This window comes from Astatotilapia calliptera, chromosome 10 (genome assembly GCF_900246225.1).
Source record: "Astatotilapia calliptera chromosome 10, fAstCal1.2, whole genome shotgun sequence".
Taxonomy (NCBI): Eukaryota; Metazoa; Chordata; class Actinopteri; order Cichliformes; family Cichlidae; genus Astatotilapia; species Astatotilapia calliptera.
Window position 1 is genome coordinate 14,021,530 of NC_039311.1, and position 17,880 is coordinate 14,039,409.

A 17,880-nucleotide genomic window follows, 5' to 3' on the forward strand; every position below is an offset into this window, starting at 1 on the left:
AGGAACATGTAAATCTGAAATATAAGTAAAGGCTAAGAATCAGAGCAAAGAGAAGGAGTAATATTATATATTTTCCCTGACTGATCTTCACCATCTTACATGCAGCCAAGTCTCAGCTTGTCCTCACAGACACATCATTCCAGCGTCATCCACACTCCAAGCTCACTGACCTGAATAGTGAGCACATGAATGCCAGCTGAGCCAGGCCAATCAGCTGCGAGGGAAAACGCTTAACATGCATAGCCTACCTTATTATCAAAGGGAAAAGGGTCTGGGAATGTGTGTCATTGCTATTCTTAGTGTAAAAACATACCTAATGGACATGCTGAATGATTCCACTCTGACTGAGTCGATGATTTGCTTTGGAGTTTAATATCACTGCTGATAATTTTATTACCAAACAAAAAGGAGGAATGAGCAACAAAGATCATTTATTAATGTTGCACGGAGACAGAAAATGCAAGAAAAATTTGACTGGTTAATAGCAGATGAAGTTAAAACCCCAGGTTAAGGATGGGAAACTGATCTGAGTCATGGGATGATGTTAAGAGGACTGTTGCGTTACGAAGAGGGAGCAAAGCCTGAATGTTCTTTTGATTTACAAAATGAGGATTGCAGAGGTGACACAAAAAGACCTCTGTTTGATTTTGAAAGCCAGAGGGCGCAGGCCGAGAAGAGAAAAACACGAGGATTGCACCACATCAGGTGTCGATGCAGGCTATCCAGGGCAACACGTCTCCCTGAGAAAGGAACAGTTGCTCCCTAAGGCCCTGAGCCAACACATGTTTGCTTCCTGGCATAACACCTGCACACTGAGATGTAAACACTCAAATAAATGTCTGTAGATTTATAATCACGTCTGTCTGAGGAGGTATTGAGTTGCAGGCTCGCACTGTGCCACAAGGTAATAACGACATTATGCTCTCCATCACTGGAAAACACTGGTGAGATCCTGTGTACGTGAATGCTGCTTTGTGTCAGCATCCATTCACATGATTATCCAGCAGTCTGGATTTCATACTGTGAGTGAGAAAGATAACAGCCGAGAGCACCGCGCAACAACGGTGTGCGTGTGTGTTAGTGGAAAATACTTTTATGCTATGTTGTATGATCTGTCTCCGCAGTGTTTATACAGATTGTTTTGTCTGTTTCCGTGCACACAGTCTCGCTATCTCTGAAGACAGGCCCCCCCGCCCCAATTATTTAACACAAACTACAGCAGCCATAATGCACCGAGGCCAACCTGGCTTTCTGTGGCGTGTCTGTGTTTGTGTGTCTGTTTCTGCCTCTGGAGAGGCTACGTGCCTCTTTAGAACCTAATTTAGCATGCTTCATTCTTTGTTTCCATGCCAACCCCACTAGGTCAACCAATAAAAGGCTGTGGTATTGGAAGGCGGGGTTTCAAACATGAGTGCGTTAATGAGCACATGAACAGCACATAAGACCAGTTATTAGATGCTATAAGGTTTAAAATTGAATTACACTAAGTTATTTAGTGGAATATAATATTTTATATCCTATATAATTATTTTTTTTAGCACCAAAAAAAATTTATGGCACAATTTCTGAACTTTAAGTGACATTCTGGAGGCATTAGCAGTATATCTGCAACAGCTGTGTTGTGTTCCAATATTATCTTCTCATATTTGTTCCTTTATGTATTTATTTACAGGTGCTAATTGCAATACACACGTTTCATTTGTTTGCCTTTTCTAAATCTCCTTTGTATTTGAAAACCATTCACTTTTTTGGTTTCTTATCAGTTTGGTTCACATGCTCATTACTGTGTAAGCTGCATGTACTGTAGCGACACAAGAAATGATATACCTTTAACAATACGACTGATGATCAGAATTATTTATTTATCACACACGTTGAGTATAAAAATCTGTAGCATAGAGTTACTGTTAATAAACAAAATATAAAATATGAAGTGTATTCAAAAATATATATGTATATATGTATATATAAATGCAGTAATTTCGGGGGTTTCAAGGCTTATGTTTCACACAGTGCACAACAGCACAAGGATGAGATGTTTACCTGGCAAACGCCTCTGGTCACAGAGAGACATCAACCAAAAAAGCAACAACTTCACCTGCAACACTGTCAGCTCTGCAGCCTGATCTGCACTCTACAGTGAGCCCTGCAGTCTGTAACCCGACAGCTCGTCACCTGGTGTGACAGTGATCTTTGATTATCAAACACAGCCAGAGAATACGTCAAATATTAAACACATTAAAAAAATCGTTTTGCTTTCTAGATGACAACCTCTGTCATTTGTTTTAGCACGATAAACTAGGCTTTACAAGTAAACAGATTAGATTGAACATGTAGATTATTAAAGCTTTCAATAATTACTCATATATACTAAGTGACTTTGGCCAGAGCAGATTACGTCATTCCAGTCTGAGGGCTCGCTGAGGACCTCTGCTGGTGAAAATGCAGATATGAAAGGTGTGAGGAACGTGGGTGATGCAGCACATACAGCATCACCGCTGCACGACATGGCTTCATTCACGTCAGGCCTGCAGCCACAGCTACAGACAGAGGAATCTAACTGCACTGTGGTCATTTTCTGCCTCTAGGAGTCAAATATTTGCCTAAAACTGCTAATAACTTAAAACAATAAAGTCACAAAGTGCGTACGATAATCCTTCACAAATTTAATTTGCATGTGTGAAGAAAAATGGTTTGTTCGTTTAAATGGAAGTGACCCACACGTAAGCATAAGTGAGCTTACGCTGGCAGCAGCATTCAAAGTGACTGGCTTTAAAATGCAGTATGCTAATAATTGAATATTAGTGACGATATCGAAGTAATACATCAGAGTCGACATTCAGAGGAAAAAAATTTCAGTCTGACTAAAGGCGAGTGCAACCAGACTGCAGGTGGAAGAAAGCAAGAGGTGGCCACAGTTTACAGGAAGCTGTTGGACAGCCATACATCTGTAGTGAAGCAGCATTAGGGTGTACCGCAGTTTAGAAGGGTAGCTGATTAAACAGGAAGAGCGTACTGCGGAAAGAAAAACTGGAAAATGCAACAGCTACAGTTTTAAGTGCTGAAAGAAGTAAACAGCTTGATTATGAAACTATCATGCCACTTCTTTTGATCTACTTATACAAGATTACATTACAAAGTCTGTATTTGAGCAGAAGTTATGCTCAAGCTCATTTGTAGACAACTTCAAGTGTAAACTGAAGCTTATATTTTTTTAGGTAACCTAGCAAACAATAATTGTAGCTCTGTTAGACCATGAAGTGCATGTGTCCTTCAGCACCGGTTACAATAACATCCATCCAGATACGCATGGCTTCAGGGGACGGAGCCACCATGTAGTACACCCGATCGTGGGTCTTCACACTGAAGGTCAGCGAGGGGTTGGGGCTCTTGTGTGTGTAAGTGAATGTCATTTTTGAGAAAAAAGTCAAATAATATAGAGTAAAGGAGAGGGGGAGGAGAAAAAAAGGACAAACAGGTGTCAATACTATACAATGCCACGTGGTAAAATGCCACGGATACACAAACACACGCATGTAAACAGACTCACTTTGTGTGCATTCTTTAAATGGTCATAGTACACCTCCTCTATGGCTTGGAAGTAAATGACGCCTTTCATCTTGGTCTCGTGTTTGTCTGCAGCCGGGAGTATAAACAGAACTGCTGTGTCAAAGTATCCTAGCGTAGCTCAAAGTTAGCAGCCATTGCTGCAGCAACTTTGTCACACCAAAAAAGCTGCACATCAAAGTAGAGACGTAAAAGAAAGATACTCACCTGCATAGTAAGTGAGTGTCCTGCGATTGTGGTCAAAGACAAACCAGCGCTTCTTCCACGTCTTGATCTTTCCTCCCATTTTGACGAGGAACCCGCGACAGGTTTTGTCAGTGATGGCCAGATGGAAGCAGGCGTCTGGGTTGTGTCCGGCTGCTTCAATGTGGCCGTGAAGATCAAAGTCGTCTTTTCTTACTGGGTGGTATCTTGTCAACAGTCGGGACTGCGATAAAATTAGATGAAAGTAGACATTTTACTCGTCTTTATCTGAAATGTAGTTACACAAAGCTAATGTGAACTACAGATTGGATTTCAACATCTTCTCGTGAGTTTTTATGAATACCTGTGATCTCTGCTTCTCTCTGAGCTTCACCTCTCTCTCCACAAGCTTCTGTCTCCTGCTTGTTTCCTCTTGCAGCCGTTTCTCCAGTTCCTCTCTTCTTCTCCTCTCCTCCTCCAGAGCCTGCCTGCGTATCTCCATCTCCCGCTCCTGCACATGTAAGTAAATTACATTTATAATAAAATGCACACATCCGACATGCAAGGTTACAATTTAGGTTAGATTTGGCTCAGTACTCGATGCTCGAGGAGTCTCAGCTTCTCGGCCTGGGCCTCGCGGAGCAAACGCTCCATCTCTTCAATCTTTGCCATATTGGAGGTACTGGCACTGATAATAAATGGAAAATACAAGCTGTCAGTAACAAATAGACTATCAAAGAAAGAAGAAACTTCCTTTGATGAGTAGCTCATCGTGTTTCCTGTCTCTAACCTTGAGATGTTGTCTGGGGAGCAGGCAGAGAAGCTGGTTTCCAGGCTGTCAGAGCTGTCCACGCTGATGGTGTCTGACGTCTGGCTGTTGTCCGGGTAAGAGAAAGAGTCCAGGAAGACGTTGGGCTCAGAGACCAACCTGTTGCAAAAATCACTCTGTCTTTGCCTGTCTTCATTTACATGTGCGTGGCTGTTGCCTGCTGACAGAAGAAAATATTAAAATAACAAACTGAAAATACCATCAGGACACATGTTTGTTAACAGACAAAATCACATCCAAAGAGCTGCAATGCATTAACTACATGGCCAAACAGGATTAGGTCTTATAAAAACAGAGTACCGGTAATCAGAGTAAAAATAGGCAATTGCACAGGTTACCTGGTGGTAACCTAACAAATGTGGTCTGACTCAGACTGCCTGTAATCATTCTCAGACAGTTTGGCAAAGGCTTGCAAATAATTGCTGTCTAATTTGTAAATGCAGACAGATTGCCAGCACGTTGCAATCAATCTAAGTCAGTCTGTGCTGATGAGTGCAGCTTGTCTGTGACGTATCGTTGCAGTATTGCACTTGGCTCAACTCGTTGTATTCTGGTTATATTCCTATATAAAAGCAAGCTTGCTGAGCTCCTGAGTCCTTTTATAGTTAACCTGTCCCCATCACTACTTGTAGATGAGTTTATGAATTTCTTTTTCAAATCTATGAGGTTCTGGCAGAATGTAGGTAGTAAGTGTAACATATTTACAATTTTTGATGTGCCATAACTGCCAACTCGACCCCATTCAAAGGCAAACTGAGAGCAGACAGACTGCATCTTATGATTATTTTATCACTGTCTTGATGCAAAAAATTGCAAAAATGCTGTAATTTCGGTTTTTTCATTAAAGAGATTTGCATTTGTTTCTTGATTTGAAACAAGCAAAGCTAAAAATCCCAATTTTCTTTCTTGTATAATGTAGCGTTTCTGTTCTGTGTTTTTTTTAACATCAGTTTTAGACTAAATGTATCTTGCTTTGTGCAGTGACACAGATTTTCAAAGGACCACAGCATTTCCTGACCTCACAGTCATACAGCCCCAGGAGCAGAGCCGATCTACTACTACAACTACTACCAAGAGGTTGACACAGATGAGACGGGACAGTGTGACTCACTCTTGGGCAAGCGGCGAAGGTTCACCTCCCGAGGGGAGAAGCAGAAGCCTTGTGGGATGACACTGCCACAGCTTGAGCTTTGGGACAAAGGAAGGTGAGGCTGAGAGGGGAAACAAGAGCACACGTGCTGTTTAGGACTGCATTGTATAGCTGTATATCTCAGATTTCTGTAAAGTTATTTATTTCATATTCTGTATAGTTTTTCATATTTTTATTTCCTGTTCATATCCTGTACATAGCTTGTACTCACTACAGCCTGTACATACCTATAGTTATAGAATATTTACAACATACTTCATACCGTGTACATTATAACATACCATAATAGACCCATTTCTGTAATATACTTACATATCTATATTATTGCTAATATATATTGTAATATATCTATATCACTAAAGCACTTCTGGATGGATGCAAACTGCATTTCGTTGCCCTGTACCTGTGCATGTGCAATGACAATAAAGTTGAATTCTATTCTATTCATTCTTCAACATTTACAGAAATGCAAACTTCATGAGCTGGATGGATGTTGCAACCCAGACTGAAACTGAGAATTCCTGTTTGGGTGGATCATTCTCAAGGGATAAACAAATAACTAGGGCAAAGCATCTGCAGGCCAGAATCTCCATGAGCACAATCATTTTGAAAGTACCACTGCAAATGTTTTAAAAAGTCGACACGCTAAGTGCTCTTTAACATAGCAGACTGAGGGAGCAAGCATTAACTTTCAGTTTGAGCCAACCTTTTCCGTCTGCTCAGATTTTCTGAAAAAACCTAAAGACCTTTGGAGGAAGCGTGCGTCCGAGGGATCTGCCATAAGTGGTGAGCAGCTGCTGGCTCCTTTTATGAGGTTGACTGTCATTTGGATGTGATGAATTTTCCTTGCTGCTTCTCCGTCTTTCCTTCAGAGTGTGCAAGTGCTGCACAGAAATCAGAGCAATGAAAAGGAGAAATAGGATTTTTAATATTAAAAACCTAAAGCTGCACTGTTTGTGCCACTGACTCCTACCTCTTTGAAGGCCACAGGATTGTTAGCGAAGGTCTGCCCCTCAGACAGCTCTGCATACTTTCCTTCCAAAGACACCAATTTCTCTCTCTCCTGCAGACATGAGGCACTCTTTAAGTAAATAAAACCGAAGGCTGTGTTTACAATTGTAACATTCAGAGAATTTTCAAACCTTCTGAAGCATGACGAGCAAATTGTTCTTCTCTCTCTGGAAATTCTCCCGTTCCTGCTGAGCCTGTAAAGTAATCTGAGATGACTGTTTCTTGAGCGTCATGAGTCTTTCCTGTGAGAAATAAGGAGCGCAGCATTAGTACACATTACATATGTCAGCGTTCACAAAGCGCGAGGCAGAACAACGCGGTAAAAATAAAAAGCAATGCAGAGATATTGAGAAAGTAAGGCAGAAAATTCTAATAAAGGCAGTTCAGTTTCTGGGATATACTACACCCTCTTTATAAGCAAATATCTTTACCCAGTTCCTGTGCCCTTTCTGGGTTTTGATACTCAATAAAAAAAAGTGTTCAGTTGGCCTTAAGCATTGCATGCTTACCATTGATGGTTTCCTGCAATTAGTTCATGCTTTGTGCTGCAAATCTCATAATTTTGAAGCTTTATTTTCATGCAAAACCTGCAGTAAGATTAATGACAACAGACCACAGTGTAGTAAATTCAACAAAAATACAGAAAAAAAAGCAAATTTACAATCATCACTAAAAAACATGTTTGCTTTTTACCTTCCATTGTGTAAAAATGCACTTTTTAAAGTCACTATTCATTATGTGTATATAATATCTGTAACAGAGTCCCTCTAGAAAAATTATATAAAATGTTTTTTTTTAAAGAAGCCGTGCTATTTGATAGTGTCCATATTCCTGTGTAGGCCAGACTTAAAAATTGCACACCCTAAAGATCTGAGTTAAGTTTAACATCTTGTTAGGATTAATTCTGCCACAGTGCTCCAGTTATTAAAGTTACTGAAGAAAAATACAGGTTAGGGTGTTACGATGTCGGGTGAGTTATACATGCACCACATGCAGCATGCACACTTCTATAACTTCACATGTTGTACCTTGCGGGTGACAGTAAGGCGCTGACAGTCTGCGATCTCTCGCAGCAGCTCTTGGCCCTGATTCTCTTTTTCCTCGTCCTGCTTAATTTCTCTCTCCAGCTTCTGAAACTCCAAGTCCTCCAAACTTTTTGACTGCTCCTCAGTCTCCTGAGGAGCAACCAGGAAACATAAAAATTCAAACCATGTGAAAGAGTAAAACTTTGGGTAAACTGCCTTAACAGAAATCTATGAATATACAAAGTATAGTTGTTGTTTTTTAGCTCAGTATACTGAAATCCTAATTAGTGGAATACTAGAAAAATACTTCTCAGATTTCATAACAAACCTAACCCTAGGAAATAATTCACTGCATTTCTTGTCATTTTTACCTGTGACTTCTCAGTGTGGTTCATTTTCTCAACATTGTGAATTTTTCCCTTGAGCTGCTCCAGAAGCTCCTTATCCCTCTGCAGCTGGGCCATCTCCGACTCTTGTTCTCCTTCCAGCAGAGCACACTCCACCTCCATCTGCAAGAAGTAGCAACGCAAGGGTGACAATATCCCTTTGGACTCATTTTTGGACTAGTGCACCGAATAGGACATTCGCAGGATTTCAGCATGATGCTCGCTTCATCAGTTTTTAATCTGTGGAGCCTGAGTTAACTTACAACTTTATTATTTCTAATCAGCAATGATTACTCTTCCATTGATACTTTCCAATGAGCTTTTCTTAATAACACCTAGTTTTAAATGTAGAAAAGCCCACAGCAGGGTGTTTTCCATCTCTATCTGTGACCCTGACCATCCAGCAGTTATAAAGTCACCAGTTTTTAATTCTCACTGAGTCTCACAAACACCTAACACTTTTATTTAAGATTCATTTACCTGCTTGTATAGAATTAAAACATGTGTCCTTCCAACTAAAAGTACCCTGCAGTCGACCTCCATGGATATATCCCGTATTGTCATGCTGCTCCATCAACACTCCAGCAATTAAATAGAGTATTATATGTGTATAGAGCAATCAAAAGGAGTATTATATGTGCACATGTCTTCGTCTGAAAGGTTCTTTCATCTCCAGAAAAGCGGATTAGCTAAATATTTTAAAATGAAGAACAAACTATTCGTGTTTGTGCTGCACTGTGCCGTCTACCTCTCGAAGAGACTCCTCCATCTGGTTGTCCAGGTCTTTGATCTTCTGCTCGAGCTCTTCTATGTTATTCAAAACTTGGATTCTTTCTTCCTCTATGTGCGTTACTTCCTGTTTCAGCTGCACGCTCTCCAAAGCCTGTAACGACATCAGGAACGCAGATAAATGCTCGGCTCTCCAGGAGGCTGCGCATTGTGTAAGTACAAATATACAAACAAAGGTCCCCGATCAAATGGAAAAAGAGACTTTATGCAATTACACAAAAAACAACAGCTCTCTTTTTGCTGTGTAAATTATGCTGATATACTTTGCCTCCGTGCAGAATCAGGTTTTATTGAATTAGACGACAGCAGCTGCTGTTTTAACTCATCCAAGCTGGATCAGTGACAGCAGGGATTCTTTTCCGCTGGCCATAATGGAAATCTCTATCAGTGCACTTCACCACCACTCATGCTAAAGCACTCCCACATACTGCACCATCGACCACCACCCTGCAAACACTCATTCACAGTCATATGTAGGTGTATTCGAGACATCCTGTAATATCAGTAATATCAGGTATTCTTCCCTTAAGGACCTATGTTGATTTTTTTTCTCTGGACAGATGCTCATGTGAACAACAGCTCTAGTTTTCCAGATGGGTTGTGAGTGCTCTCTTTTCACTGCACACAAAGCTCTGAGGAATGCAGGAGATGGCAGAGAGGGTATTTGGAGTCTGTAAACCTCTGTCACGACTGACACATAGCAGAAAATAATAGCATCAACTTGGAAACCTAATTTTATAACCGTGTGTTTACATGACAGCTGGATCTGCTACATTACCTGGGTTAATTATAATTACATTTTTTTGGAACATCTTCCATCCATTTATCCTCAGCAGAAAGTTCAAAACATCTGGAAAAACGCATGGCTCTGCCACACATATACACTAGCATTCTTCCAATCACACAACTGCACAGAGCTGCGCACACACACTCACACACACACACATATGCGCATGCTAATGCTCTGTGGGATAAAGTCATTTCCTGTCTCTCCCCCCCAACAATTTGAATGACTGAAACAAAACTAGGACTTCTTCATTAAAACCAGACACAACCCTAGGTTGTTGCTGCTCGAGAGTGGAAAAGAAACTGGCCTAGTGGTCTGGCTGGGAGCCTAAACTCCAGTATTTGATATATTTGATTTCTTTTATATTTGTACCTTAAACATGTTCATCTGGTTATTAGTTTGCAACACATTTATAAAATAGTAGTGAGAGAAAACATCAAAGCTGTGAGAAGATTGTGCGTAACTGTGATTTCTCTGTTCATGTCTGAACAACCCACATAAACATAAACTGAAACTATCAGCACACACTTACAGTAGTTATAATAGAATGCCTAATAGTTGTTATAATTATCCTTCCTTAAAGTTTGGGGGACTGCACACATCATTTTTTAAAGCTCTGACACAATTTTGTCATGCAGTACTGTGCATGTTGGTCTTGATCCACTTACCTATTTCTATATACGTTGCTAGTAAAATGGGAAATAGGTGCAGAAATGTCTGCAAACATATGGCATATAGAAATATAGTACAGACATAAGGCAAAAACAGAGGAAAAGTTCTCCACGCTTCTTGAAGGACATTCAAAGCTCAGAGTTCAGTGTTCAAAGTTGAGAAACCCTGGAGAACTATTCAAAACAGCTCGAGACAACTTTAAATATTACAAGCGAGTCTGGCTCTGTGGAAGCAAAACATAAAGAAATGGGTGGCAGCTCAAAACTTTGACCCACCCCTCATTTCTTTATGTACTCTTTCAACAGAGTTCAAATACAAATATTTGGTCTCTCTAGAAAACTTTAAAACAAGGTTTTAACTGAAGTTTGGAGGAAATGTGGGATGGGAAAACTTGGATTGAAAAAAAAAGCACTCTGATATATAAACGGACAAAGATAAACAAGCAATCAGGAGTCAGATTAACTGCATTCCACAGAAGTGTGTGTTCGCTCCTCAGTCACTGTGAAAGTCATCTAGGAAGTAACCAGGGTAAAGATAAATAGCTTTAGGATCCTTGTCCAAATGTATCACTCATTATTACATCAACAACCTGCAAGAACTTGTTAGTTTATTCTGTTAGTATAAAGTAATACAATTTTTCTCTTTTCACCAAGTGACAAATTTTTAAAGCAAGTGATCAATTTTGATAACAGGTAAATATAGTGAATGGTCTGGTTCTTATATAGCGCTTTTCTACTCTTCAGCACTCAAAGCACTTTACACAACTTGTGCATTCATCCAAGCACATTGTTCTAAGTAACATTCACACTCCGATGGATGCATCGGAGAGCAATTTGGGGTTAATATCTTGCCCAAGGATATTTGGCATGCAGACTAGGGGTAAGCCAGGAATCGAACCACCAACCTTCCGGTCAGTAGATGACCTGCTCTACCGCCTGAGCTACAGCCACCCAGTGTGCTTTAAAATTAAGCCGAAGGGAGATGAGGGAGGGAGAGCTCTCTCACCTTCCATTGTGTGGTTACAGTTACTGAGAAGATGAGCTTTTAAGTTCAAACGTACCAGGGGCATGAACGAGTCTTCCAACTGGTTAAAAAGGCCTTTTGCCAACCAACAGTGCTACTTTAGGTTCTGAAGCTATTTCTAATAAACCTTCAGTAAGCTATAGGCTTAGCAACAAAGTTAGCAAAGAAGTAGCGTTAGCAAGTAACAGATAAACATGTAGTTCAATATAAATATTCACATATTTAGGAGATGAGATGCCAAAAAAGATGCACTTTTAAACTTAAAAATTCAAGAGACCAGAAAAATACCCTAAATTTAGCTCCCTCTATGCTTGATAGATAACTGTTTGCTAACTTGTTAGCTAAAAGCCTTAACTCCAAAGGCTAGTTGTGGAGTAACACCAGGAAGCACGCTTAAAAGTAATGGAGATTCAAAGAAAAAAACTTACCAAATTTACCAAATTACAGCAGTAAATTTGCAAGAAACATCTCCCTGACATTCAAGTCCTAGATTTATGAGAAAAATAAATTACCTTACTGCCAAGGTGGGAAATTAATTTTCCCAAACTGGGATTGCTGTGGGGGGCTACATCAATAAACTTATAAAGAGATCAAATTAATACTTAGCAGAACTGAGTCCAGCTTATTGGTGCGGCAGCCACAAGACTCTCAGTTTCTCATGAGGCCCGATGGGAAAATACAAGTTCCCAGCCCTGCTTCACAACCTCATTAATATTTACCACTGGGAAACAGTGAAATCTGCTTACACTTAGTGTGTAAGTGTAGCAGAAGTAGACAAAAGCTATAACTACACCTGAATCAATATAGTTTTTCAGAATATTCATGCAGCGTCTCATTAAAGTGTGGATATGATGCTGACTGCAAATTAGACTTTGGATGTTCATCCACTGTAGGCAATGTGACATTAACTTTATATCATTGTGGGGTAACCCCCACAGTTTGTATGACTCCATACAACCAAAAAACAAAGGAAGTCTTTTCTTATTTATGTAAATTTCTCCTTAGAAAATTCCAGTAGTTTTTCTCTCAGACTCTTCCGACCTCCTGACTACTAGAAGGACAAAACTGTACCACTGAACTCCATCATACATGTTACAAACTACAAGATACTTCAAGAATAATAATGAAAACTGCACAACAACAAGTAGATTTATTCTTTCTGAATACTTCAGTTGATACCATCATTTTCTAGATTATATTATTTCTTTTTCCTAAACTTGTGCTTATAAAAGAGAACGGGTTCTTTGGACTTACTTTGGCTCTGTGATGCATAGAAGGCGAGGGTGCACTGCTGTTGAGACTGATAGCAGGTGAGTGGGATCTGGCCTCTCTATAGCCGCTCTGCTGACGCTGGCTGGCCTGCTGCTCCTCAGAGAGTTGGAAGTCTCTGGCTTTGGCTCCAAAGCAGCTCTCTTGAGCTGTGCTGCTCGGAGAGTCGGAGAACACTGAGTCATCGTCCGACACCTGCAGCTTCTCCAGCTCCTTATTGATCTTCTGCAGGTCAGAAACAGCTGATCCCGCTGGCTCTCTCGCTACCTGTCCCAACTCAGTGCACAGGTTTAAGATGGTCTCTAGACGCTGGCATTCCTGCAGATAATTGATTGATATTTGGTTAAAATTATTCTAGGAAAATATTGAACTGATTACATTTTCAGACAGGTGTATGAATAAATTGTTAAAGTTAAATAAAAGTGCACAAATTTGGGTAAAAAGAACTCACTAATCTCTGCACTTTCTGCTCCCTGAGTCGCTCATCTCTCTGATGCTGGTGGTAGTCTTTGAGCTCCTCTTTGCCATTCAGAGAGGTGATGCTGCCCACCCGTTGTCCCGGACTCAAACCACTCTTCCCAAAGGACAACCTCCTCTCTCCGATGCCCAGATCTAACCCCGTCCCATCAATCTCTACTCCCATAGAGCTCAGAGAGGCCAGGCTAGCCCTCCTGGGTGTGCTGGGCATGCTGGCTGGTACTGTCACATCTGGAGGCTGCTCCAGAGAGGAGAGACTGCGCCGGTTTCCTGCAGAGACCACTCGGTGGGAACCTACTGAGTGGCGTAACGGCAGTGACAGCGCAGGTGGATCTGCTGCATTGTGAAGCCGTGGCAGAGAACGGCTGTGCATACCCAGGCTGTTGAGGGAGCCCGTGGAGTACTTCCTCTGACGGGAGTCTCCTGAAGCTTTGCCCTGTGAGTAGAGCCTGCGGGTCATTCTGGGGCTGGATGGCATACTGGCTGCTCCGCTTTTGACCCTGGGAGAACGTGGTATGGACTCCCCATAAGGGGAGACCATAGAGCTTCCATTTGAGAGAAGCAAGCTGTCTTGGGATTGGTGGCGAGCCTGGGAGTGACGGAGCAAGCCATTAGAGCTTAGCTGGCGATCACCTTGGCGAGGTGACGGCGGCACGCTGTTGCTGGTCATGTAAGAGATGTTTCTAGCGGCAGAAGGGGGACGATCTGTGTTACTGAGGATCGACAGCGGCCTGGTGGGCTGGGTTCCTACAGATGTACTCAAGTACTTGCGGCTGCACTCTGCTGCCCTCAGACTAGCCTCCAGAGCGCTCTTCCTGCGCTGCAGCGTCTCCATGAGTTCCTGTAGCTCGGCTTTCGAGCGGGAGCCCCTCAGCATCGTGCCAGCCACTGAGCCGCCACTGCTGTGCTCAATCTTCACACAGTCTGCAAAAAAGTGAAAATTGAGAGATCATGAAAGCCAATCTATTTTTGGCCTACATAAGGCAGTCAAGTTAGTTTAAGTACTTCAATACAATAAACAGCAGCTCAGCTTAAAAGAAGGGCTATCACATATGTGCTGAGTAAGTGGGGGGTAGAGAAACCAGCAAAGAATGTACTCTCATACAGTTCTGAGCCCAATACAAACACTGGCTCAATCAGTGGTTAAGTTTCTTCTAAAAATGGAAGAATGCTGGTGGACCAAGACCAGCCAGAATACATCATAGTCTCGGCAGCAAGAGGACACCCAAAATATCTGTGCCAGGGGGGTGGTTCTTGAGTCATGGGTGACCGGACGTTGAATATACAAAATATTAGGGAGTTTGTTTGAGATGAAAGAATGTTCATAACTCCTGCAAAATGAAATAAATAGTGAAGTGCACTGCTTCTCGTGTGAGCTCTCCCTGCATGAATAGCTGCAGTATGACTGCGCTCTTTAGACTCAAATAAAATTCTCAGCATTTTTTCCAGTAGATCAGTGTCTAAATTATAGTCCAGACGTCTGCTCCACAATGCACATTTACTCAGATATCATTTTAAGTGAAACCCAGAAGCTTTGAGGATGGACTGGAAAGACACGGAGCTGCTCCAGGAAAGCTAACCAAATACTCATAGTCCACTTTATTGTGATTCAGCCGACTCTGTTCTCTCCGTAAAGGTGGAAACATATTCCATTCAAATGGCATGTAATAAATATTAAATGTAATTGTATGATGTCATTTCCTGTTAGTGTCGCTTCTGAATAATGTAATTGTAGTAATCAGTAATATGATACAGTTGTTGTTTTACCTGAGCTGTAGCCCAGTGTGGCGACAGCACTCCTTTGGGGAAGCATGCTCTTCATCACATTGATTTAGCTTTGTCCTGTGCATGAAAGGAGAGGCAATCAATATACATCAATGAAAAACCTAAAAAAATAAAAAACAGGAATTTACTATAAACCAGATTCTTCCTTGTGTTAGATACTTTGCATATTTTTCTATGGCTTTTACTGCTGTTTATTTATCTAAATTGTTTTTGAGTAAGTTTCCAGTTTTGGAGATGTTGGCTATAGAAATGTCTTTTGGTGTTCACATAAGAAATCAGGACCCAGCTACTCAAAAAGCTCAAGAAACTTTACTGTAAACAATATCATGTAAACAATATCAGATTGTTACTATCAGGCTTAAATGAGAGCGAGGTGTCCATCATCCATCGGTCAGTCCTCCTAGAAAATTGGTCAAACTTTAATGATGATTTATTTGTCCTGATATGAGGGTTTGGGTAACCAATGACAACAAAACTTACCACTTTCTTTATGGACTTCTTAAATTACTTAACCTGTGACTTTCCACCGAGCATGAACCGGATGAGCTACTAAATCATGGAGACTTTCTTTTTTTTTTCTTTCTGCCACCCACATCTATCCATTAAAAGGAAAGCTTGGCTGAATGGCTAATGTGCAACACGACACCTTATCACTCTCAACGTGCTTTCTTCTGCTGAGTAATATGGACGGTGGCTGTATTTTGGTAAAAGAGAAAATAGTTCCTGCTTGCAAAATGTGTGTGAATTTTTTATTTATTTAATTCCCCCCCCCCCCCCCCCCCCCTTGGCCTGATAGCAACTGATAACTCCAAAATTAACCAGCTAAAGCAATAACTGAGCTCCACAGGTTGAAATTATTTACATTTTTTAAGGTTGGAGGGACTGTATCTTTAATATTTCACGTAAAAAATACAAATTCCACAGAATAAGTCACCGCTCTGCTAACTTATCCTTCAAAATGCCAGAAAATAAGGACGTATAAAAACTTTCCTAAAGACTTGAGTATTAAAACAGGTCTAGAGGAAAGTTTTTATGTCTGGCCCTCTGTCACCAATAAAAACCAAATCTGAAAAGCAGTGCCCTGCGTCTTAATCAGTGTTTCAGCCACAGACTCATGACCAGTCATTCACACACAGTTTGAAGTCCAGACTCACTTCATGCTGAATGCACAAAATCAAAAAAAAAAAAAAAAAGAAGAAGTAAAAAATTTGATGGATTATAGGTTTTGACATGTCTTTGAAAAAACATTTAATTGGCTAATTAATGAGTAGATTGGATAATTATATAAACATAATCACACAGCCCTCAATCTCATGCTTTTCCAGTGGGGTGGAGTGGGGGATAAAGATGTGCGCTCTCCTCTGAGGAAAAGAAAAAGGAAGGCAAAAATAAAATATGTTAAATAAAAGAAAGAAATCCATCTTCAAATCCCCTAGCTCCAGGTCATAACTCACAAAGATCACAGAAAAGTAAGGATGTTATTGGTTCTGGTGATACTATCGAGGGATTTTAAAGAGTCAGACGTTTCCTGTATCCACACGCACAGACACAGAGTGAGACAGAGATGGCTGATCCAAGATTTTCTGCTCCTGCTGTCTGGAGGAAGAGGGAGAGTGAGCCTACAGGAAACAGGGTATCCTTTTACACAGTGACACAATCAATCAGTATGAGTTCATTCTCCAGACCTAAAAGAAAAACTGTCTCGTGTCAAGAGCATGAGTTTTTACTGCATTACTCGGGCTGCAGGCCAGCAGGGAGGTGCAGATCATAAACACACAAGGAGATGTAAACAGTTTGAGGAATGACCACTGATAAGCTGGCTTTCATCTAATGTGTGGCAACAAGGAAAGGAATACTTTCACACTGCTTTTTAAGGCCCTAACGTGCTGAAATTGCCGTCGCCTTATGCCTCAGTCATTTTTATTCCCATGCAAGGGAAAAAAGTGAAGGGAAATCCCATGCAGTTAACAATTAGTTTAATTTTCATCTAATTAGAGGGTCTACAAAGAGCCAGAATATAACGTAGAATACGTGTTTTAACATATAGGAAATCTTCAAAGTTTTCTGACCAGCAAACCAAAGCATTAACTTTGAGGTTAAGGTAATATAAAAAGAAGATTTGATTGTATTTTTTTATTTTTTATTATGATAAAAAAAAAATCATTAAAATGTCCTGATTTCACAGCGCACTGTACCTACAGGGATTGTGGTGAGTAGTCTGGAAACTTGCTGATAACCACTGCTGTTTTTGTCATCTACTTTCTTTGAATAGCGGCAGCATTTTCTGGCAACGTTAAGTTAATAAAGATAAACTTTTTTTTAGCCTACAAGAGTTATTTTTCTTTACACGTTTATTTATTCCAAGCATGTAAAAGCACAGACGCAGACAGATGTACAACAAACAGAAACAACGCGCAACCTTAAGTCTGACACAGCCGCCTGACTTTCCAGGAGCATCACTCTTTGTACCGACCAGCCAGTTTGGCATCTGCTGAAGCGAAATTTGAAGGAAAAGAAAAGAAAAGCGACTGACCTTTGCTTTCTGTCCCCGTTACATACTTATAGGATCTTTTAGTGATGAAGCTGAAGTCCACTCAATCCCTCTCTCTCTCTCTAAAACAGCACACTAAAGTCTTTCCATGACAAAGGACCAGGCTGGAGACCCTCTCCCCTCCCACCCTCAACTCTCCGCTGAGATCCTCCTCCACAGGAGAGAGGGAGAGGTGGGGGGGGGGGGGGGGGGGGGGGGGGGGGGGAGTGTGTGTTTACTTTCGAGCATCAGACGCGGTTGCTGCCCCTCTCTGGTTAGATAGAGAATTGCTGATGAGCAAGGAGGGATGACAGAAGTGACTCTAGCTGTTTCTGACCTCTGACCTCACAGTGATTATTAATATCATGTTTTCATTATTCCATCGTGGACTCTGAGT

The 17,880-nt window shown here is 41.0% G+C and overlaps 1 protein-coding gene across 4 annotated transcripts; it reads right to left on the reverse strand.

Annotated features, from left to right (window-relative positions):
* Positions 1 to 411: 411 nt before the first annotated feature.
* Positions 412 to 17,606, reverse strand: phldb2a (pleckstrin homology-like domain, family B, member 2a). 4 transcript variants are annotated; one of them, XM_026182102.1, is made up of 17 exons: positions 17,487 to 17,606; positions 14,936 to 15,010; positions 13,143 to 14,092; positions 12,677 to 13,009; positions 8,900 to 9,034; positions 8,137 to 8,274; positions 7,769 to 7,915; positions 6,872 to 6,982; positions 6,703 to 6,792; positions 6,476 to 6,613; positions 5,691 to 5,790; positions 4,541 to 4,736; positions 4,348 to 4,438; positions 4,115 to 4,261; positions 3,775 to 3,994; positions 3,551 to 3,636; positions 412 to 3,389 (listed from the first exon to the last, which is right to left on the reverse strand). In XM_026182102.1, the coding sequence occupies exons 2-17, from the start codon at positions 14,988 to 14,990 to the stop codon at positions 3,249 to 3,251; spliced, it is 3,078 nt and encodes a 1,025-aa protein (XP_026037887.1). In that variant the 5' UTR covers positions 14,991 to 15,010; positions 17,487 to 17,606; the 3' UTR covers positions 412 to 3,248. The 4 variants fall into 4 exon arrangements, with proteins under 4 accessions (XP_026037887.1, XP_026037885.1, XP_026037886.1 ...); XM_026182100.1 differs by having other exon boundaries at positions 4,115 to 4,267; XM_026182101.1 differs by having other exon boundaries at positions 4,541 to 4,739.
* Positions 17,607 to 17,880: the final 274 nt, after the last annotated feature.

Bases quoted from the DNA above. Each gene is read 5' to 3' on its own strand.
- phldb2a (XM_026182099.1), bottom strand. From the start codon at position 14,990: ATGAAGAGCATGCTTCCCCAAAGGAGTGCTGTCGCCACACTGGGCTAC. The intron at 8,275-8,899 runs GTAGACGGCACA...TACTTCTTGCAG, and splicing joins TGGAGGAGTCTCTTCGAGAG to ATGGAGGTGGAGTGTGCTCT. The intron at 6,793-6,871 runs GTTTGAAAATTC...TCATGTCTGCAG, and splicing joins TGCTCGTCATGCTTCAGAAG to GAGAGAGAGAAATTGGTGTC.